Source organism: Canis lupus, chromosome 20 (genome assembly GCF_011100685.1).
Source record: "Canis lupus familiaris isolate Mischka breed German Shepherd chromosome 20, alternate assembly UU_Cfam_GSD_1.0, whole genome shotgun sequence".
NCBI classification, from domain to species: domain Eukaryota; kingdom Metazoa; phylum Chordata; class Mammalia; order Carnivora; family Canidae; genus Canis; species Canis lupus.
The window spans coordinates 45660179-45683019 of record NC_049241.1 but is presented as its reverse complement, the minus strand read 5'-3'; the positions used below and the strand labels follow the sequence as shown (position 1 = coordinate 45683019).

The 22841-nt window shown below is 54.0% G+C and overlaps 1 protein-coding gene across 1 annotated transcript; it reads left to right on the top strand.

The window, feature by feature from the left end:
• The first annotated feature begins 945 nt into the window (after positions 1-945).
• COLGALT1 (collagen beta(1-O)galactosyltransferase 1) lies at positions 946-22415 on the top strand. The gene is made up of 12 exons (XM_038566899.1): positions 946-1223; positions 2544-2654; positions 3814-3931; positions 8436-8570; positions 9732-9936; positions 12078-12197; positions 17335-17411; positions 17489-17595; positions 17794-17926; positions 19106-19233; positions 20318-20524; positions 20738-22415. The coding sequence occupies exons 1-12, from the start codon at positions 961-963 to the stop codon at positions 21003-21005; spliced, it is 1872 nt and encodes a 623-aa protein (XP_038422827.1). The 5' UTR covers positions 946-960; the 3' UTR covers positions 21006-22415.
• The last annotated feature ends 426 nt before the right edge of the window (positions 22416-22841 follow it).

The following is a 22841-nucleotide window of genomic DNA, read 5'->3' as shown; positions in this document are numbered from 1 at the left end:
GGGAACAAACAAGGAGAAGGGCATGGGGAGGAGGAAGGGCAAGTATGACCAATTCTGTTAGCCAAGCTGGGAGATTTGGAGCTTTTGGGGTGAAGCCCACCTTTTCCTTAGGTTCAGACCCTACTGTCCTTTGAGCTCAAGGACACACTACCTGTGCCCTGAATTTTACTGAACATTGACTCTTCTCCTCCCGACCACCATATTAATAAATGTACATCCGAGCATCCTTCTTAAAACGTAATTTTTAAGAATGACACAAACCCAAGCAATTGGAAAGTACGCCAGAGTCTTGGGAAGCAATCCCCGGGTAGCATTTCTAAGAAAACCCCCACGCTGCCTCCGGAGCGCGTGCTCAGCACTTGCGAGTATCATCCGGCTCCATCTAACATCAGCCCTGCGGGGTCGGTAAGACGCTGTTTTACAGACGGAGAAACTGAGGCTCACACTGCGAGCCCACGGTGGGGGCTGAATTTGAACCCAGGACGCCAGGGACCCACACGCGCTTAATACCCAACAGCCCTTGTGGACATCCCTGTGAAACCAGGTCCGCCTGGGGGCACAGACTGGGCCTTATACAGATGGGAGCCGCGCGGTGTAGGAGGCGAAGGTCCAGGCGGCGGGAGGTGTCGGGAAGAAGGGCATTTCTAAGCTCCGACACCTCTACGGCCGTGAGTCACGTCCGCCGGGAACACTAGGAGCGCTCTGTGCCTTTAAGGCGGGGGCGGGGGCGGGGCCTCGGGGCGGGCCTGCCTGCCGACGCGGCGGGCGGAGGGTGAGCCGCGCTGGGAGCCTTTAAGGCCCTCCGGGGGCGGGGCCTGGAGAGCGGGGCCCAAACGGAGGATTCGCGCCAGACGCTCTCCTCCCCTTTAAGGCGCGCGGCAGGGCGGGGCCCCGTGTCTCGCTCAAGGCGCGGTCCGCGTCCGCCGTCAGAAAAGCGGCTTAAAGGCGACGCGTGGCGCGATGGCGGCGGCCCCACGCGCGTGCCGGCGGCGCTGGCGGCCACGCCCGGTGCTGCTGCTGCTGCTTCTGCTGGCGCTGCCGCCCCCGGGGGGCCCGCCGGGCGCCGCCGCCTACTTCCCCGAGGAGCGCTGGAGCCCCGAGTCGCCGCTGCAGGCGCCGCGAGTCCTCATCGCGCTGGTGGCGCGCAACGCGGCCCACGCGCTGCCCGCCACGCTGGGCGCGCTCGAGCGGCTGCGGCACCCGCGGGAGCGCACGGCGCTGTGGTGAGCGCGGCGTCCGGCCCGGGCGGCTCCACGCCGCGCGCCGCCTGCTGCCCCGGCCCCGGGCGGGGCGGGCTGGGCGGCCCCACGCGTGTCCCCGGCTCGCTTCCGTCTGCGGGCGGGCGGGACGCGCGGGCCCTCTGCTTGCGGTGCCTCCCTCCCCGGCTCTGCCCCGCCGCCTGGGACTGACCCTCACAGCGCCTTGGGGCACCCACAGCTCCCAAGCAGGGGAGCCCGGAGCCCCGCGGCCCGCATTGCGCTTCCACTAACGGGGGGGCCTCCCAGCTTCTGCTGCAGTGGATCCTGAACCCAGCCTGAGCCGGATTCCCTGCGCTCTGACCAGCGCGGGTGGGTGCGTGGGTGGGTGAGGGGGCCAGGTGGCCAAGGGTAGGGCAACGCGGCAGAGCCGTGACACCTGGCTGGTGACGTCCCGCCTCCTGCCTCAGTTTCCTCATCTGGAAAATGGCAGCATTAGTAGAACTCCGGTTGCATTGGTCTCTGAAGCTTAACCGTTTAATGTAATGCACGTGAAGCCCTTGTGCCTGGCGTCTCTGGCTTGGTGCTCGGTGCCCAGAGCTGCGGCTGCTAGATGTTGTCATTACCAGTCATCAATGATACTGTTGTTGTTGACTTAGTAACAGCTCATTTGAGGGGATAGCTCTCATCTGCCTGTGGACTCGGTAGTTTCCCTCGCCCTCCATCCCAGGTTCGCCAGCCTGGATGATGCAGGCACACAGTGGGTGCTTCAGAAATGTTCGTTGAATTAACGAGTAACCACAGGCCCCTATTAAGGTGGTGTTGCTCACAGAACAGACTTGAGGAAGGTGGGGTGGGGGTATACGATATATGGATATTTATTTATTTATTTATTTATTTATTTTAAAGATTTTATTTATTTATTCATGAGAGAGAGAAAGAGAGGCAGGCTCCATACAGGGAGCCCCACACGAGACTCGATCCCAGGACTCCAGGATCACGCCCAGGGCCAAAGGCAGGCGCTAAACCGCCGAGCCACCCAGGGATTCCCAATATATGCATTTTTAAATTAAACCACAATATTTAGTACCTAACATGGTTATAAGATCCTAGATGCTCAGTGGTACTAACAGTGTCTAGTGTGTTAATTTTTCCAAAATTAGCTTGTGGGTCCTGTCTTCATCTGAAACACAGATGAGGAAACAGGCTTGGAGGGGGGGAGGCATCTTCCAGGGCCATCAGCTGGTGGAAGGCCAGTTTAGAGTGTGGAGCGCATGTTGCTTCGCTGCTGCCCCATCCTGCCTCAGTCTCCCCAGCCTCACACTGACTGTCCTGCTCGGCTTGCAGGGTGGCGACAGACCACAACTCGGACAATACATCGGCTGTGCTGCGGGAATGGCTGGTGGCTGTAAAGAGTTTGTACCATTCTGTGGAGTGGCGGCCGGCAGAGGAGCCCAGGTGAGCTCCTGGATCTGCCCTGACCGCCCGCCTTCCCAGTAAGACTGGGCTGCGCCCCTATTCACACACTTCCTGTGACTCCCCATTGTCTTGAGACAGAACCTCAGCCCCTCAGCCTCTGACTCTCCAGCCCAACTCTGCAGCCTTAAGGGCTGGCCTTGGCTTCTCAGACCCGCCCTCAACTTTAATGGACCATAATCCTCCAGTTGGACCTTTGCCCCAGCAGTTCCCTCCACCTAGAGTTCCCTCACTCTCTTGTCCTCCTGGTGGCCGCCTTCTGCTTTGTTCCCAGTCTCATTCTGTGCCCCAGTGCTCTGTTGCTTCGCTTCCCGGGAGCCTCTGGGCAATGCAGGCCCCTGGCTCCTAGCTGCCTGCCTGTCTGTCTTTCTTTCTAGTAAATGACTTTTTTAAAAAAGGTTTTATTGATTTATTTGAGAGACAGAGCACAAGGGTGAGAGAGGAGCAAGCTCCCCGTTGAGCAGGGAGCCTGATAGGGGCGTTGATTCTAGAACCGTCAGATATTACCTGAGCTGAAGGCAGACACTTAACTGGCTGAGCCACCCAGATGCCTCTCAGGGTTTATTTCTTTACCTATCTGCTGTCTGGACCAGATTCTGAGTTTGGGAGGACAGGCCCCAAGTTTTCTTCTTTCTTCTGTGTGTTCTGTCCCAGCAGCTCCCCTTATTCTCAGGAATGACCCTGCAAAGCAAAGAGGCTCCTAGCCCCATCTCTAGAGTTTTCTTCCCATTCTGCAGGTGCCCTGGGCTTTTTTTTTTTTTTTAAGATTTTATTTATTTATTCATGAGAGACACAGAGAGAGACAAAGACACAGGCAAAGGGAGAAGCAGGCTCCATGTAGGGAGCCTGACATGAGACTCTATCCCGGGTCTCCAGAATAAGGCCCTGGGCTGAAGGCAGCGCTAAACCCCTGAGCCACCCGGGCTGCCCCCTGCCTTGGGCTTTCTCTGCTCTGGGCCTTTGTACGTGCTATGCCCTCTACTGAGGACACAAACTCCCTCCTCCAGTTTTCTCCTCTTGCTTCTACCCCCCCCCCCCCTTAAGATCAAACCTACATATCTCCAGGAAGCCCTCTCTGACCGCAACCCTTTGGGTTGCCATAGTGTCCCATCCTTTCCACATCACAGCTGCCTCTCCCCAGGTCCTACCCGGATGAAGAGGGCCCCAAGCACTGGTCCGACTCGCGCTATGAGCACGTCATGAAGTTACGCCAGGCAGCCTTGAAATCTGCCCGGGACATGTGGGCTGATTACATCCTGGTGAGTTTCTAGGCCAGCTACCCTGAGGAGTTCGTGGGGGAGGACTGGGTGGCCACGGAGGGAAGGAGGATCAATGGGATGTGGAGACCATCCCTAAACCCGTTTACAGAGGAGAATAGGCTCTGAAAAGTGGAGTGAGTTGTCAGAGGCAACATGGCTGGTTAGCAGAGGAGCTGGAGTTCAATCCAGGGCTGCGGAGGTTCTTAATCATCAGGTTGTGTCCCCAGCCATCCCGTATGGTTGGACACTTGGGTTGTCACTTTATTGTCACCTCTGTGTCCCACCCCCATGATGACATCCTCTGGGTGACTCCTGAGAAGCCAGAGGATGGGATCAGTGGGGGTTGGGGGTGTGCTGAAATGCTGGGCTGCTGAGGCCTGACTTTCACTTCCTTCTCCTGGACTGGCCATTGCCCCTGGAGGAAGGGATGGCTCAGGCTGGAGTGTAGTCACGTGAGTGTAGTCATGTTAAGGTACCTGCCCATGGGCCTGTGTGAGCTCCTTCAGCCCGTCCCCTGGAGCTGGACGTCATCTCCTCCCGCTGGGTCTGGCTCCCCAGGGAGGTTGAATTCAATGATACCAGCCTGTCAGAGCCTGTGGTTGGTTTCCATCTAGGCACTGAGCCCCGAACAGTGGTCTGTACCTTCTTATTTGGTCAGCAGACTTCCACGAGCCCCTCCCTTGCCCCCCACATGCCAGAGCCTGAGGATGCAGGAAGGGTCAGTGCAGCCTGAGCCCTGCCTTCCTAGTGTCCCAGGAAGGGTGGCCATGACCAGAAAAGGAAACTGGGTGAGGAACTACCCAGAGGCAGCCAGTGCTGTGATTGTGGAAGGGCAGCTGGTGGTGGATCTGTGTCCTGGGGCTGTTGTGACAAAGGACCACACACTTGGAGGTGAGGGTAGGGGGGTTGCAAACAATGGAAGTTTATTGTCTCCCAGTTCTGGAGGACAGAGGTCTGAAGTCAAGATGTCAGCTGGGCCCTGCTCCCTCCACAGGCTTGAGGGAGGATCCTTCCTCACTTTTTTTAGCTTCTAGGGCCCTATGTGTTCCTTGGCCTGTGGCCTTGTCTGCCTCAGTGGTCACATGGACTTGTCTCTATTTCTTCTCCTCTTTAGGTCTTTAGGGCTCGTCTTACTCCAGTCTGACCTCATCTTAACCTATGTCCTAGTTACATTTGCAAAGATCCTATTTCCAATTAAGATCACCATCACAGGGTACCAGGGATCTAGACTTCAACATATCTTTTTTGGGGCCACCATTCAATCTACAGCAGATAGCACAATCAGAGTGTAGTGACGAATGAGCAAGGTTGGGGGCTGTCTTAGGAGGGGACCCTAGCAGTGTCCTGAAGGAACAAGGAAGCCATCCTCGGGGGAAGCTGAGGGCCAGTGTCTGAGTCAGAGGAAATAGAGTAGGGTGCAAGCTTGGGGCAGTCAGGCACCGGTGAGGAAGCCAGTGTGGCTGGAGGGATTATGGAGGTAGTCCTGAAGTGGTAGGTGGCGGCCAAACTATGCAAACCAAGGGAGAGATTTGGTTTTGAGAGTAATGGGGAGCCATGGAGGGTATATGAGCAGGAGAGGACTGTGTTCTGATTTAGGATTTTCAGAAGCCCTGTGGCTGCCATGGGGAGCAAGACCTGTTGGGGCAGGAGTGGGGACAACAGGAGGCCAGGGTAGAGGCCAGTATGGAGCAGGGCTGTGGAGAAAGACAAATAGAATGAAGATACCTTCTTAGGCTGAAGGGATAGGCCCTGCTCAGGGACTGAATGTGAGGGTGCCAGGAGACCCCATGACCCTGGCCTGAGCCCTGCAGAGAGGAGAAAGAATGGAGCAAGCTCTTCCTCTGAGCCCGGTAGGCTGATGCCTTAATCAGACCATTTTACAGATGGGAAAGTGGAGGCTTACAGAGGGAGGTGACAGCATGCTTGTTGGTGGAGTCTCAGAACCAGGGAGGCGTAGAGGTGGGACCTTCTGGAACCATCTAGCACAAGGCCTCCTTGTCTGCTACCCTGGATGTTGCTTTCTTGGTTTGAGGCTGGCTGGTTTTCACTCTTTTCCCTCAGCAAACTTGGGTGGAATTCCATGTGTTGGTTCAAAACTCAAAGCAGCTTTTGACATACCGGTATCTTTTTGTAACTGGGGACTCAGGAAATCCATATTGAGATGTGAAGTCATTTGTCCAGTGTTTTAAAATTGTTATTAAAAAGACCTCTTTAAAAAAAAAAAAAAAACAAAACCTCTTTTTACTAACACTGTGGGTGTTACTTGTAAGAAAATATACAAGAAAAAGTAAGAAGCTTAGGGAAGAAAAAAACAAGCAAACCTTATAATCTTACCTCCCAGAGAGACTCACTTTCTGGCTGGTTTTCTGTGTTTTCTAATTGAGGTGCAATTCACATAACATAAAATTAACTGTTTCAAAGTGAACCACTCAGTGGCATTTAGTACATTCATTATGTTGTGCAACCACAACCTCCATCTAGTTCCAGAACGTTTCCATCACCCCAAAAGGATACCTCATCCCCATGAACAATCTACTCCCTCTCCCCCTCCCCCTGCCCCTGGCAACCACCAGGCTTCTTCCTGTGTCTACACAGATGGCGCCTCTTCTGGACATCTCATATAAATGAATCATACGCTATGTGGCCTTTGTGTCTGGCTTCTCTCAGCATGATATCCTCGAGGTTCATCCATGTTGTGGCGTGTGTCAGGGCTTCGTTCCTTTTTATGGCTGGGTGATGTTCCATTGTTTGGATGGACCACGTTTTGTCTATCCATTCTTCCATTGATGCACACTTGGTTTTACTTCCACCATTTGGCTATTGTGGCCAATGCCAGTGTGGACATGGGTGTGCAAAGGTCTGCATCCCTGTTTCCAGCTATCTTGGTGCGTACCTAGGAGTGGAATCGCTGAGTCATATGTAGCTCTATGTCTAACTCTTTGAGGAACTACCAGACCGTTCTGGCTGTTTTTATTGTGTATAAATTTAAAGGTCGCAAATTCAAAAATCCACCCATCCAGGGGCTGGGCCGGGAACAACCCCTGCGGCTTAACCCAAGGGGCAAGCCACCCTCAGTCTGTAGCGGGGGTTGCCATGTGGGAATTCCATTCTGGAGCTGCCGGAGAAGGCTGGAATTCTAGTTTTTGCTGTTGTTTGTGGCAGGTGATTTAAAGGTTTTAAAAAGCCTGTGTGGGTGACAAAGCATATCTGTGGATCAGATGCATTTAAAAATAAATAAATATATCCTGGGAGGGCAGCCCCAGTGGCCCAGCTGTTTAGCGCCGCCTTCAGCTCAGGGCGTGATCCTGGAGAACTGGGATCAAGTCCCATGTCAGGCTCCCTGCAGGGAGCCTGCTTCTCCCTCTGCCTGTGTCTCTGCCTCTCTCTCTCTCTGTGTGTGTCTCTTGTGAATAAATAAATAAAATCTTTAAAAAAAAACATCCTGGGAGATCCTCCTAAGAGTTCTGTAATGCATCGTGACCTGCATATCTTCACACCCCAGTGCACAGGAACACCCTTACCCGATCATTTTCTGTGACATGATTCCTAGCTGTCTGGGCTCACTCTGCAGTGGGATGTAGCCGGAATTTCTCTAGCCAGTTTGCCACTGCTGGACTCCTGGGTTGTTCCCCAGTCTGTGTGATAAACAGCACCACAGTGAGCATCCTGGTGAGGCCTCTATGGAGAATGTTGGTGACACATAGTTTTGAGGGGTGGGGGGGACCAGCAGGTTCCCCTCCACCACCCCAATGGCGACCCTATTCCTGGGTTGGTGGATTCCATTCCATGCTGCAACAAGCAAGTCACAATCTTATTATCTCTACATTTAAGGCATTAAAGGAAAACAAAAGGCTTACATAAAGATCTGATTTTTACACACTCTTTATCAGCATGTAATTGATGTCAGACAAACTAACATGAATTCCTCCCAGCCGCTCCCCACGGAGTTGGCCTCTGCTCCAACTGTCCTCATCAACCAGCGCTGCCTGTTTTATTATTAAAAGATTTTATTCATGAGAGAGACAGAGAGAGAGGCAGAGACACAGGCAGAGGGAGAAGCAGGCTCCTCGCAGGCGACCCAATATGGTGCTCGATTCCAGGATCCTGGGATCACGACCTGAGCCAAAGCCAGACGCTCAGCCACTGAGCCACCTAGGTGCCCCGCACTGACTGTTTTAAAAGTTTCCATAAGTGGAGCCACATGATATACTCGCTGTCATGCTCCACATCCCGCCAGTGCCACGTCTGGTCTGCATTTGTGTCTCTTTGTGCTGTGTGATCCGTCCTTTCTCTTGCTATGGAGTGTGTTTCCTTTTAGGAGCGTCACTTGGTTTGTCACTAGGGGCAGAACTGGATGGTTGAGGAACCGGGTGGCTTCCAGGGCCACAGCTGCTACTCCAGACCCCCAGACCTCCCTCCCCTCCCCTCCAGAGCTCTGGCCTCCACCCCAGCTGTTCAGGTCAGTCTTATGGCCTATGCTGATGCTGTATTGGGTGTTTTGCAGTTCGTGGATGCAGACAACCTGATCCTCAACCCTAACACACTAAGCCTCCTCATCGCTGAGAACAAGACGGTGGTGGCCCCCATGCTGGATTCGAGGGCTGCATACTCCAACTTCTGGTGTGGGATGACTTCCCAGGTCAGGGGACTGCTGGGGTAGGGTGGGACCTGGGGATGGTAGGGGCCAGCAAGTGGGGAGTATGGCTGGAATCTAACTTATCATACCACCTCATGGTGAGCACTTTACAAGACCATCATGGTAATCCTTGAATAGTTCCTTGATGGAGAGTCCGTGACTGGGCCTTCTTCTCTGCACCCCCTTCCCAGTCACTGAGGCAGAAACAGGAACACAGGGAGAAAGGAATCGACATGCCTAAGCTCACACAGCTAGGAAGCATGGTGCCAGGTAGAACTTCAGGCACAGCTTGATCCAGGTGTTAAAATAACAGTTGTATCTTCCTCCATCCATTGGGTGGCTTCATTTTCAGACTCCTGGGGCATGATCCCAGCACGATTTGGCCAAAGTCTACTTTGGGCCTTGTCCAGTCTCCTCTTAAAGCTGAGCCAATTCTTGAAGCCAAGAAAATAAGTCAGGTTCTGATTGGCCAAGCCTGGGCCACAAGTCCCACCCCAGGGTTCAGGCTGGGGTTGCTGGCAGCACCAGGGAGAGTGAAAGGGTAGGTCTGGAGTGGGGGCCATGCCAGAACTAGGACCCCGCCCTGTCTCATCCTGTCTTTCTAATTGATGTGCAATTCACATAACATAAAACTCACCATTTTAAAGTGAACAGCTCAGTGGTTTCTATTTTTAAAAATATGTCATAGAATTCTAAATGTTATTCTCTAATAATTCCAGTTTGTAAAGATATGATGAAGAGAGAGCCCAACTTCAGATGGTTACAACTTATTTTCTAAAAGATTCCTCCCAAGTTCCTTGAAGTCATACCTCTGATGTTTAATCTCGTATAAATCAAGGGATCACACATATCCAGTCCCTTTCTCAACTTTCTGATTTCCTCCTTCAAGTGCTGCCTTTCTGATCTGAGGTGTTGAGCTAGATCTGCAGGTGCGCAACTGCTTCCCCTCCCTCATCCACCACTGCCCCACCGCCCCACCACCTAAGGCTCTGGGGAGGGAGATGCCTGACGGCACCCAGAGCTCCGCACTCAGGGAATGCTCGGCACAGCCAGAGGCTGGCATCCGAGTCTTGATCTCCAAGTATTCCATGCCTCCCCTTGTCCCAGGCCTCCAGCCTTAATCTCTGGGGACCCCCATATAGAACTTTGCCCTCCTCCCCACAGGGCTACTACAAGCGCACACCTGCCTACATCCCCATTCGGAAGCGGGACCGCCGGGGCTGCTTTGCAGTCCCCATGGTGCACTCGACCTTCCTGATTGACCTGCGGAAGGCAGCATCCAGGAACTTGGCATTCTACCCTCCTCACCCTGACTACACCTGGTCCTTTGATGACATCATCGTTTTTGCCTTCTCCTGCAAGCAAGCAGGTGAGCCCACAGGGACTTTGCCAGCACAGGGGCATCTGTCTCATTCTCTGGGACCAGTGTCGGAGCCCACAGAAGGGTCACAGAACAAGAACTGCAGGGTGCAGGATGGCTTCAGGTGTGGCTCTATCCAGGTGCTCAGGTGATGTTCCCAAGGGCTCGCTTTCTCTCCAGCCCTGGCTTCACTGGGTCACTTCACTCCCCATATCTTTAAGACCTCTTTATTGAAGATTATTTCCATCTCAATATTCTCCTGTGTTTTCTAGTTGAGCATAATTATTCCCTAATTGTTTAATTAGGGAAAAAATATTTTAAAGAGAAAGAGAACACAGCCAGCGAAAACCGACCTATCATTTTTTTTTTAATTCTTTTTTTTTTTTTTTTTTTATTTATTTATGAGAGTCACAGAGAGAGAGAGAGAGGCAGAGACACAGGCAGAGGGAGAAGCAGGCTCCATGCACCGGGAGCCCGATGTGGGATTCGATCCCGGGTCTCCAGGATCGCGCCCTGGGCCAAAGGCAGGCGCCAAACCGCTGCGCCACCCAGGGATCCCCTCATTTTTTTTTTTAAACCATGGTTCAGCAAACTATGCCCCATGGACCAAATCCAGTCAACCATCTGTTTTCCTTTAGCCACAAGCTAAAAATGTCTTTTGGGTTCCTGGACCTAATTCTATCATGTGTTTAGGTGAGGGGGAGGACTTCCCTGTACCACCACACCAACAAGCAATTGTCTGTAGGACAAGCAGGGTGTCCTACCATTCAACTCAATTCTGACCCTGTCTTTGCAGAGATCGTATCATATCCCACAGGTTGAGGTTCTCAATCCTACCAGACTGCCCCTCACCCTAACTTCAGATGCCGGCCACAAACCCGTGTTCTCACCGTGCTTCTGGCCAACTGGCTACAAATCAGAGGCTCCCAAGAACACTCTCTTGGGTTCCATTAACTTGCTAGAGCAGCTCACAGAATTCAGGAAACGCACTTACTTACTAGATGACTGGTCTGTTATAAAAGTATATAGCTTCGGAGCAGCCAGGTGAAGAGATGCTGAGGGCGAGGTATGTGGGAAGGGGCACAGAGCTTTCCCACCCGCTCCAGGTGTGCTGCTCTCCCCACATCTTCACCTGTTCTGCAACCTGGAAGCTCTCTAAACTCCATCCTTTTGGGTTTTTACGGAGGGTTCATTATGTAGACATGATGGATTGAATCATTGGTTTTTGGTGATTCATCCTCTAGCTCCTCACCCTGCCCCTCTATTCATGGTTGATCTTCCTGGCAACCGGTGTGTGTGTGTGGCTGGTAGGGGGGAGGTCCCCTGTAAGTGCTTTCCAAAAGTCACGTGTTAACCTAAGAGATACCTTTAAGCTCTCAACATCTGGGAAATTCCAAGGGTTTTAGAAACTGTGAGCCTGGAACTGTGGACAAAGACCAAATATACTCAAGAAGTCTATATTTGGTCATCTGAATGGGGAAAAGAAATGAAGAATAATATTTTATGATATGAAGATTGTATAAAATTCAAATTTCAGTGCCTATAAATAAAGTTTCATCGGCACACAGCCACGCCCATTCACTTAAGCCTCATTTCTGGCTGCTTCTGTGTTCCAGCAGAATCTGAGTCATTGAGACAGAACCGTCTGGCCCACAAGTATAAATATTGACCATCTGGTCCTCTGCAGAAAAAGTTAACCAGTTCAAGTGAAAATCATTTTCATTGGGTTTTATACTTAAAAAAAAAAAAAAAGAAAAATGTAAACCACTCTGAAAAGAGCAAATGCAGATGGAGGTACCAACACTACTGTCTTGTTCAGCTGCCTCTCCTGTTTGGGCCTAACTGTGCATCTGTGCGGCCCACCCGCTGTTTTGCGGTTTGCTGTGTCACAGAACCTCATGGGGATGGAGACAGTAGCCGTGCAAGACACTCGTGAACAGCTCTGGAGCTTTCCCCCTGGGGCTTGCCTGGCAGTGTGAACCCCTCTTCTGGGTCCCGGTCCCAGCGGAGAGCTGAGGAGTCTCTGCTGCCTGCTGGGAACAGGGGGACCTGCTTAGGTTCCAACCCCCTGCTGGGCGGTGCAGCTGGTCACGGGGGCCACTGCTGCCTCAGAATGTTTTCACTTTGGATTGTTGTTTCCTTGGCCCCAGAGGTCCAGATGTACGTCTGCAACAAGGAGGTGTATGGCTTCCTGCCGGTGCCACTGCGGGCGCACAGCACCCTCCAGGATGAGGCTGAGAGCTTCATGCATGTGCAGCTGGAGGTCATGGGTAAGTCCACCTGCACCAATCTGGGAGGGCCAAGTCACCTCCCTGTTTCTATTACCTCTCATCCATCCCCTGAGCACTGATTGGATGTCTGCTGCATGCCAGTTCCTTTACTGGGAGTCTGGCATGAAGAAGGTGGATGGTTGTTCCGGCTCTTACTAGCTTGCAAGCAGCTGTGCACAGCATCCTGAGAGCTGTCAGGATGGCCTTCTGGGAAGAGGTGACATTAAGATGCAGTAGGGGGGAGGAGTTAGCCAGGAAGAGGATCACAGCTGCGGGGAGCAGCACATGCAAAGGCTGGAGGGGACGTGAGCTCAGAGAATAGTTCAGAGAACAGGGAAATAAAGGGGCAGAAAATAAAGGAGGTAAAGGGGGCAGAGCTGGCAGGCAGGGCCAGCACAGGGGCCTTGGACACCCAAGCTGAGAGACAGGCCTTTTTCCCAAGGGCAGTTGGGAGCCATAGAGGGTGCAGGAGCAGAGGGTTAGCAGGTTTCCACCGATGGACCTTTATGTGCATGGCATGTCTGGGACACCTCTCTATTTTGGGCTTTTCCTCATCCATGCCTCTACCAAACCCCAGACCCACCATTATTTAATATTTATCTCAAGCACACTTTTTTTTCCCTCTTGAACACATTTTAAAAAAAAAAGATTTTATTTATTTATTTGAGAGAGAGAGTGAGCAAGGAGTGGGAGAGCAGAGGGAGAGGGAGAAGCAGATTCCTCATGCCGAGCAGGGAGCCCAGTGCAGGACTCAATCCTAGGACCCTGAGACCATGACCTAAGCCGAAGGCAGATGCTCAACCTACTGAGCCACCCAGGCTCCCCCGCTTGAATACATTTATTTAAAAAAGGGAACTAGATATTTTTACTGTAGTTGCAAGCTCATATCTTTTTAATATATAGACAAATAAATCCATAAACTGTTAAACTAGCTGTCCCTCTAGTGGGCGCCTGAGATCAGACAAGCACACAGGGCTGAGCTGCCATCAAGGTTGAGGAGGGGACTCCTGCCCCAGCTGGGGAGCTCCAGAGCAACCACCCAGTGATATGATACCTACTTCCATGAGGGCCGCACCCTGTGCCGGCCACACATATCCCCCAGAACGCCCCTGAGGCAGCATGGCCATTCCTCCCACTGCACAGACTGGGAGGAGCCCTGCCCTGCGCTGGAGTTCCTTTTCCACTCTTAAACCTAGCCCTGGAAAGTTCTGCTTATGGCACCCCCTGGTGGCTGAAGATGGAATAGCACCTGCCCTCTTTGTTTTGAGAGATTTTTGGGTATTTTGAGGTAATACCTGGAGGCTGCAGGGTCACCAGAGTATGGACCCCTGCAATATTCTAGTGTTTGTCACACACAGATGCCCAGACCTGGTCCAGCAGCCTCACCAGGCTGCAGTCACAGAGGCAGGTCTCTACTTGTTACCAACTCCAGTGGGAACTGGCCCCTGAGAAATGTCTCTGAGGCTGCGATAGTTTTCCTAGTTTATTATATTATTTATTATTTTAATTTTTACTATTTTTTATATTTCAAGAGAGAGAAAGCATGCATATGAACAGAGGTAATGCAGAGGGAGAGGGAGAGAGAGAATCCTAAGCAGGCTCCACACCCAGCAGAGCCCAGCGTGGAGCTCTCATGAGAACATGACCTGAACCAAAATCAAGAATCAGACACTCAACTGACTGAGCCACCCAGGCATCCCTAGTTTTCCTAGTTTAAAGTTTCTAATGCATTTCTGGTCAGGAAACCATTCACACTATTGTCAGAAACTGAAGTCACCAGAGGGGTGAATATTTTCCTGTGTCTCTAGGGCCCAAGCAAAGTATATAGAACAAACAGAAGGAGGGTCTGGAAGATTCAGATATTTGTGTAAATCTTTCCTTCTGGTTTGAGTGGAGACATTTTCTCTCCATCCATTATGTGGATACCTGGACCTGGTCTGTGCCTGTGATTTTTTTTCATGAATTCAAAAGTCTGTCTTACGATGAAATTTCAGGCCTGCAGGAAGTCTCAGTAAGGTTCTCTGTGAATGGAGAATCCTACAGCCTGCTTCCTTCCCTCTGCTCATGCACAGTGGGGCATCTTTCCCTATCGGCCCCATATACCTTGCTTGGTGTAAATCCTGTTTGTTGAGTGTTAGCACACACCGTGGGAATGGGTGGTGTGCATGTGGTATGATGATTTTTTTATATCCTGTTACCAGGCCAGGCCCTGGCCCTCCCGCCACCCCAGTTTCATCGGCCGATGGGTTGTAGCTGTCTTGTTCTTCTATGAGTGGAATCGCCCAACATGCCTCTCTCAAGTGCCATGTCTTCTGCTCAGTGTCCCACCAGTGCCAGCGTGGCTGCCATGTGCAGCTGTGGCTTGTTCCTCGCCTTGCCACATAGTGTTACACGTAGATGTTTAACCACAGATTTATCCAGTCTTGGCTGCATCACACGTCACTTACAAGTCTTCTCATGAGGGATACAGGGTGTTTCCCACTGTCCCCAGGGTTGCTATGAGTTTCCCAAGCATGCGTGTGAGGGAGTTCCAGACATGCATCCGTGGGTGCCAAGTAAGGAAATATCCACAGGATTGCTCTCACTTCTTACAACAGCTGCAAGGTCATGGGGCCCCCAAGACCAGACTAGGGGTTTGATAATTCACTAGAAGGACACAGGACTCCCTGGAAGCCATTACACTCCCAGTTACTGTTTACTACAAGCAAAAGGACACCGATGATAATTGGCAAAGGGAAGAGGTATCTGGGGTGGCACCCAGCAGAGTTCCAAGCATGGAACTTCCGGTTGTTCCCTCTCTGTGGAGTCGTGTGGACAGCTTTCACTTGTAGCACTGCTGTGTGACAATATGCAGGGTGTACTGCCATCCGGAGATGCTCCCTGAGCCTTGGTGTCCATGGTTTTTACTGGGGCTCACCCACATGGAGCTGGCTGATTACCACATGGGTGACCTCCGTCTCTAGCCCCTGCAGAGGGCGAGCTGATTCCACGTGACCCAAGCCTCCTGCCCTAAATCACACTGTTGGCATAGACCACCCCAGGCCCCAGTCTTATTAGGCAGGATGTTCAGAGGGCTTCCACCTCTCAGAAGCTGGGGGACAAAGCCAGATTTTTCTTTGGGCAAGTTTGGTTATTCACCCCATGATGGGCCTGGAGGTGTTAGGTTTTTATAACCACTGTGATGTGACTTTCTGGAAAGACTAAATTGCTTTGTTCCTTCTGGATGTCTGGTGTGCTCCGTTTTTACAGAACTGATGCCAAAGAGTGAGGAGACCCTCCGTCCCACAGGCAGGCCTTGTTGCCTCCACACTCCCCAGTGGAGGGGCAGACCCTCGGGAAAAGGGAAACGACACCTGGAGTTTGGACCCGGGTCCTCAGATCCCAACATCTGGCCCTTGGTCTCCAGGCTCCCCAAAGAGGATGGGGAGTAGCCAGAGCTGTGAAGAGCCCTGGGCAGGAGGAAAGCCCGGGATGCAGTGTCCCTAGGGAGCCCAGGTTGGCTTTGGGCCTCACCTAGGCCTGTCCCAGACAGAGGGGGGCTTTGTCTGTCCCTCAGGCTCATATAGGGCCTTTATTCTTGATGGGGTAGATGCCATACTCACTGTCAGGCTGGGCCCCTGTGGGTCAGGCGGTGGGCGTGCAGAAGCCACCCCGGCCTCATATCCATCCAAGGATCTGGTCATTCTGAGGGAGACCACCAGGGATGTGCCAAGATGGGGCTCTGGGGACATGGTCTGGTCTGAGCATTGTTCACAGCAGCTGGAAGGGCAGTGGTCATGACCACTCTGAGATTCTTGCCATTCCTTGGCTGGTAGACATGCCACTCCAGTCACGTGGTCACCTTTCCCTTGTGTGTCTCTGTGGTCATCCCTCTGTGTGCATGGCTGTATCCAAATTTCTCATTTTTATGAGAATCCCAGTCAGTATTTTAATCTGATTATCTCTATAAAGACCTTATTTCCAAATAAGGCCACATCTTGAGGTACTGAGGGTTGAGATGCTAACATGCTGGGGAGGACACAGTTCAACCCATAATGTGTGTCATTTTACAACATCTTTTCCTGAAGCCTCTGTGAGGAGGAGGTTTTTAAAATTAGGAGCCCTGGGGTGCCTGGGTGCCTCAGTCGGTTGAACATCTGACTCTCGGTTTTGGTTCAGGTCTTGATCTCAGGGTCCTGAGATTGAGCCCCATGTCAGGCTCAGTGCAGAGTCTGCTTGAGATTCTCTCTCCCTCTGCCCCTCCTCCTGCTTGTGGACTCTTTCTCTAAAATAAATCTGTAGGGCAGCCCCGGTGGCGCAGCTGTTTAGAGCCTCCTGCAGCCCAGGGCATGATCCTGGAGACCTGGGATCGAGTCCCACGTCAGGCTCTCTGTGTGGCGCCTGCTTCTCCCTCTGCCTGTGTCTCTGCCTCTCTCTCTCTCTCTGTATCTATGAATAAATAAAATAAAATCTTAAAAAAATTAAATAAAATAAATCTGTAATGAAATGAAATAGAAAAACAAAACAAAATAAAATAAAATAGGAGTCCCATTTTATAGACGAGGAAAGCCAAGGCCCCGACAGGTCAAGGTCACACAGCTTGGCACCATTCCTTTGTTCATTCTATAAATAATTATTGAGTGCCTGATGTGTACCAAGCATTGGGCACTGGGGACTCAGTATGAGTGGGCAGACCTGGTGTCTGTCCTACGGGGTTCATGGGAGACAGGAAGCCAGGGAGGTAGGGCTGAAGGATTGGGATTTGATGATCAAAGGCCAGGTGCTGTGGGAGCTAGGATAAGGTATCCTGGTCCAACTCAAGTCTATAAATAGACTAATAGTTTCGATGATTACTATCTTAGTTGGGAGGTCAGGGAAAGGAGAGGAGAAAGGAAGGTGTTTTGGGCCAAGGCCAAGCATGTGCAAAGGTCCTGAGGTAGGAAGGGGTGCATTTGGGGCAGTGTCAACAGCCAGGGTGAGTAGGTGGGGGGTAAAGAGGCCAGCACCAACATTGTGAGCGGAACGGTGTCAGGCACAGTCTCCGATGCCAGGCCAAGGAGCTTAGGGTAATGGTTCCTGGAGAGGTTGGGGAGGGGACGTTGTTCCTCCCCACCCCCCCAGTGTCCCCACTGACCCCTTGGCACTGTCTGCCCCACAGTGAAGCACCCACCAGCGGAGCCCTCCAAGTTCATCTCAGTGCCCACCAAGACACCTGACAAGATGGGCTTTGACGAGGTGAGCTGGGCCTTCCCTCGTGGGTGGGGGTGGGGCGGGGGCCGCCCGGAGGGTCCTACCAGAGCTTCTGGCTGCAGGTCTTCATGATCAACCTGAAGCGGCGGCAGGATCGGCGGGAGCGCATGCTGCGGGCGCTGCAGGAGCAGGAGATCGAGTGCCGGCTGGTAGAGGCCGTAGATGGCAAGTACGTTTCCCCCTCTCCCCGGGTCGGGGCATGGGGGGCCAGCGGGGAGCAGGTCCGTCCAGGGGTGTAGACCATGCACTGGCAGCCCCGGCCTCGTGGGTCCAGGAGAGGTGCTAACGGTGGAAGAGAGAGGGGCGCGCTAATGGTGGCACAGCAGGCCCAGTGGGTCTTCCTCTGACCCGCCTCCCCCACCTCCAGAGCCATGAACACCAGCCAGGTGGAGGCGCTGGGCATCCAGATGCTCCCCGGCTACCGTGACCCCTACCACGGGCGGCCTCTCACCAAGGGCGAGCTGGGCTGCTTCCTCAGCCACTATAACATCTGGAAGGAGGTAGGTCTGGCAGGGGAGGGCAGGGCGGTCCCCCCACTGGCCGCTCAGGGAGGGACTCATGGGCACCCCCTGCAGGACCCTGAGACTTCAGCAGGACGCAGGGCCTGTCTTTAGAGAACGCTTCACCTGCATGTCACCTGCACCCTGGCTGGGGCAGCTGCTGTCCTTTCATTATGCGGATGGGGAAGCAGACTAGGGAAGGAGGATGGGTTGAGCCTGGCTCCTGAAAAAGGGGGGTCTCAGGCCCAGGACTCCCAAGCAAGGCCTCTTCCCACCCAACTGCTGTCACATGTCTTTGGAACCTGGACTCTGTGCTCAACCATTAGGAGTAACGGCCATGGGGACAGTAAGCAATGCTAACCCCATGCCAGGGGCTTGCCAGCCACCCTCAGAAGGGAGGGCTGTGATAGGTGGGGACTGAGATTCAAACCTGGAACCACGGAGCATGAGGCCAGATAGGGCATTTAGGCATTTGAGGTGACGGGTGCTCTTTCCCTGAGTGAGATTTGTCATAGAGGGTGTGGGGCAGAGGTTACCATGTTCAGGGGGCCAGGACTTGGTGTCAAGTCCAGCCCTACCTCGTAGAGGGGTAAGCTCTGTAAGGAGGGTCCCTGTTGTTGCAGATGACAGTCACCCTCCTCAGTCTTGAGGACTGTCAAGTGCATTCAGGGAGCACCCAAGCACCTACTGTGCATTTGGCCTAGTGCTGGTGCTGGAAACTTGACAGCCCCTAAGACAGATGCATACCCCTGCAGGGGGCTCACAGCCCAGGGAAATGGGGAGACTGATGGCAAACCACAATAAACCAAGTGTGATGCACCCACAGCAGGGCCATGAATTGTCCTCAGCTGACAGCTTTGGCCAGTGGTTGGTGGTTGGGGAGGGTGACATCTGAGCCGAGGCCTGAAGGCTGGGGGCTTGCCTGCTGCCATGACAAGGGGTGCTTTGTGTCAGCACAGGCATAGGCCCTGGGGTGGGAAGGAGCAGCTCAGGCAAGGCCAAGGCCAGGGCACCTGTTGCCATGTGTGAGGGGAGCCAATGGCCAAGAGGTCGATCCAGTAGGTGGCGAGGAGGGCTTGTGTCTGCTTCTCTCCTGCTGCCCCAGGCCTAAGCAGAGCTGATGTCAGGGTCAGGTCTGGCCTTGGCCTCCATGTGATGTGGGCAGGGCACCCCCCTCAGGTCGTGGACCGCGGGCTGCAGAAGTCACTGGTCTTCGAGGATGACCTGCGCTTTGAGATCTTTTTCAAGAGACGCCTGCTGAACCTCATGCGGGACGTGGAGCGGGAGGGTCTGGACTGGGACCTCATGTGAGTGTGGGGCAGGGCTGGTAGTGTGATCTGCACCTGGGTGGCGCTGGGGTGGGGCCGGGGCTCAGGGGTGAAGTTTGGAGCAGGGTGAAGCTGGAGCCTGGAGCTCAGAAGTGTGGCCCAGAGCCTGTAGGCATGAGGACCTTTGCAAATTAATAGGCCAGCCAGCTCTTGGGGTTGTGGCAGAAGGGGACTCGGGTGTGGCCTGTGTGAGGGGCCCTGTGGTCCCTGGATCTGAGAGCAGTTAGGGCTTGGCTTAAGGCCTGGGGGGTAGGGCCACAGGCCTGTGAGGATGACCGGGAAATCTAGGGACCTGGCCTGTGGGGACGGGGCTTTGTCAGGGCTTGGAGACTTGCTAAGACCTGTAGGAGATGGGGTGTGGCAGAGATTTGACCTGGAAGCCTGTGTGCATGGCTGGAGATCTTGGGGTGTGGCCTGGGGTAGGTGTGGTCAGGGCTTGGGAGTGTGCCCAGGATCCGGGGCATGGCTGAGTGTGGGGCATTGCCAGGGAGCCTGGGTCTTAGACCAGCACTAAGTAGGATGTGGCTAGCGTATTTCTGGAACAGCCTTTTGGGATCTCCTGTAGGTGAGTTGGTTTGTCCTCCCACCATCTCTCTCTCTCTCCTCCTATGTGCAGAGCCCTGATGTAGGTTCTAGGCTGAAGACTCTGGACCATGCTAGTAATAGGAACAGTAGCCATATCCCTTCATCCCTACCTACTCACCATTCCTGCACCTTGCCCAGCTGCCCCACAGTCTTCTGAATTCAGAGCAGCTTCCTTCCTAGCGCGTTCCTGGCCTCAGAGAGTGTCCAGGACGTCCTGTCCTTCCCAGCTCCAAATTCTTCCATGGCTCCCTAGTGCCCTTGGAAAAAACTCGGTCTCCTCCCTGCACATCCCAGACCCCTGTGGTCCTCCCTGGTCCAGCAGCCATACCAGCCTCCTCATTGCTCCCCAAACCCGCCAAGCCCGCTCCCACCCCAGGGCCTGATGGAGGCTCACTTGATCTCTGATCTCCGACTTGCTCAGTCAGCATTCTCCAGCGGGTGGGACGAGGGTGACAGGGCCCAAACTCTGCCCCCACAGCTACGTGGGCCGGAAGCGGATGCAGGTGGAGCACCCAGAGAAGGCTGTGCCCCGTGTGAGGAACCTGGTGGAGGCGGATTACTCCTACTGGACGCTGGCCTACGTGATCTCCCTGCAGGGCGCCCGCAAGCTGCTGGCCGCCCAGCCTCTCTCCAAAATGCTGCCTGTTGACGAGTTCCTGCCGGTCATGTTTGACAAGCACCCAGTGTGAGAGGGGCTTCCAGTGGGCACCCGGGCCGGGGTCTCGCTGTGTGTCTGTCCTGGGTGGGTGGGCATGGGGCTGGCAGGCCCCGGGGACGGACGTGTCTACCTGTCTCCTCCCTCCTCCATGCATCCCCTCCACCCGCCCCTGCCCTGCCCACTTCTCCCTCCATCTGCCCCTTCCTCCCCACCCACGCCGCCCCTCCTCCCTCCCCCCAGGTCCGAGTACAAGGCCCACTTCTCGCCACGCAACCTGCGCGCCTTCTCGGTGGAGCCCCTGCTCATCTACCCCACGCACTACACTGGGGACGACGGGTATGTGAGCGACACGGAGACCTCCGTCGTGTGGAACAATGAGCACGTCAAGACCGACTGGGACCGTGCCAAATCCCAAAAGATGCGGGAGCAGCAGGCGCTGAGCCGCGAGGCCAAGAACTCTGATGTGCTGCAGTCCCCGCTGGACAGTGCTGCCCGCGACGAGCTCTGAGGGCCAGTGGCCGTGTCCCCGGGGCCTGCCACGCCCCCTGTGCCCCATCCTGCAGACCCCCGGCAGGCTGCCCCGGGCTGTCCGCACAAGGCGGTGTCCAGCCAGCTCTTGCTCCGCAATCACGTGCACGCAGGCAGCTTTCATGGAGTGCCTACTGTATGCCGGGAACAGGGCTTGGCACCAGGGGGATCAGCGGGACCCAGACACCGTCAGTGGCTTCCGAACACTTGAAGTCCTTACCCTGTACCAGGCTCCTATGTTTGGCACTGAGTGATGCATAATTACTCCTTCCGTCAGGGATTGATTCAGCCATCAAGCTTTTGTTGATTCCCACCCTGCAAGAATCAGCACTAGTGAAACAGTCGTTGTTTTAATTCATTGGTATTTATTGAATGCCTACTGTATGTCGGGCACCAACCATTCTAGGCTCTGGGAATATTGAGATAAACAAGACACTTCCCGTTCATTCCTTCGAACACCTATGAAGCACCCACTATGTGCCTGGTACTTGTGACACAAAGATAAGTTCTCACTGACTTAGAGCATTTGTTGAGTGCCTGCTATATGCTAGGAACTGAGCTTGGTGCTGGGGGTGAAGATAAGCAAGGTGCTTTCCACTCTTCAATTGGTTTCTTCCCCAAACACCTAAAGAGCACCTACTGTGTGCCGGGCATTAGTGATACCAAGCAGTATGGCAGTTGCTCGGCCAGCATTGGATCACCTACGTGTGTGCTGGGACACGTGTTAAGTGCTGGCCACCAAGATGAGTCTTTTACTTCTCCATGCAGCAGGCGTTAATTGAGCGCCTACTGTGTACCAGACCTCATGGACTCCCAGTGGGATGAGAATGGTTGGCTGAGTTTGATCCCTGCCTGCCCCCACTCCCCCGCCCCCTGGTCACCCAAGCTGTGTGCAGACAAAATCCCCCCACCACCCAGGAGGGAGGGTGGCTCTTCCCCCACCAGGGGCAGCTGGGCCCAGTGACCACGTGGCCACAGGCAAGCTCCCCTGGACCCTGCCCCCCTGGTGGGGGCCAGGGATGAAGACAGGGGCTGGGTCTCCTGTGCTCACCCCTGCTCCCGTGTTGACCTGTCTCCCTGTGTGCTTGACCTCCCTGGCCTGCGTCTCAGGTGTGAGCTCTGCTTGCTCCGTGGGGTTCCTACCGCCAAGCCTTTGGTGGGACTCTTGGGGAGGGGCTTGCATGGGCTCAGCTGCACCAGGGCACAGCCCATGGCCTGGGCAGGACGTTCCCCTGCAGGGGCTGGAGGACTTGCTCTGCCTCCCGCCTGGAATGAATGTCAGAGCCAGTCAGTGGTGCTTTGCTCACTTAGGGATAACTGCTCACTGGGTCAGGTCCTGGATAACCTGCTTATTTTTTTATTAAAGGTTCCTGGTTGATTTTCACATAAACCTGTATTCTCTTCTTGCTCCACTGCTCTGCTTACCACGGTTACACACTCACACTTCCCACCCCCCACTGCCCACCAAGATGTGGGAGGAAATGAGGTGCTGGAGGAGAGCCCACCCTGGAGGGAGTGGGGGTGAGGGTGTGTAGTGAGAGTCACTCGTGTCCCACCCGGCCCACCCCATAAATCTTCCCTGAAATAGCCCAGGGACAGCTGGCCAACCGCACTGTCTCCTGCGGGGGTCAGCTGCAGGGTGGTCTCAGATGACAGAATGAGAAGCTGTCACGTTTTGGAATCTCCAGAAAACTGACTCTAAAATGAGGATTTGAATTGTCCCAAGAGATGACCCCAGGAAGCCCGCCCATGAGGGTGGGGACATGAGCCAGGGAAGGAGCCCCTGCCGGAGGTGCGAATGAGCAATTGACGCTGG

What these genes read in the sequence shown, in the direction of transcription:
- COLGALT1 (XM_038566899.1), top strand. Translation starts at nt 961, where the DNA reads ATGGCGGCGGCCCCACGCGCGTGCCGGCGGCGCTGGCGGCCACGCCCG. An exon ending in TGTGCAGCTGGAGGTCATGG is followed by an intron (nt 12,198 to 17,334) that starts GTAAGTCCACCT and finishes TCTGCCCCACAG; the next exon opens with TGAAGCACCCACCAGCGGAG. An exon ending in ACAAGATGGGCTTTGACGAG is followed by an intron (nt 17,412 to 17,488) that starts GTGAGCTGGGCC and finishes TTCTGGCTGCAG; the next exon opens with GTCTTCATGATCAACCTGAA.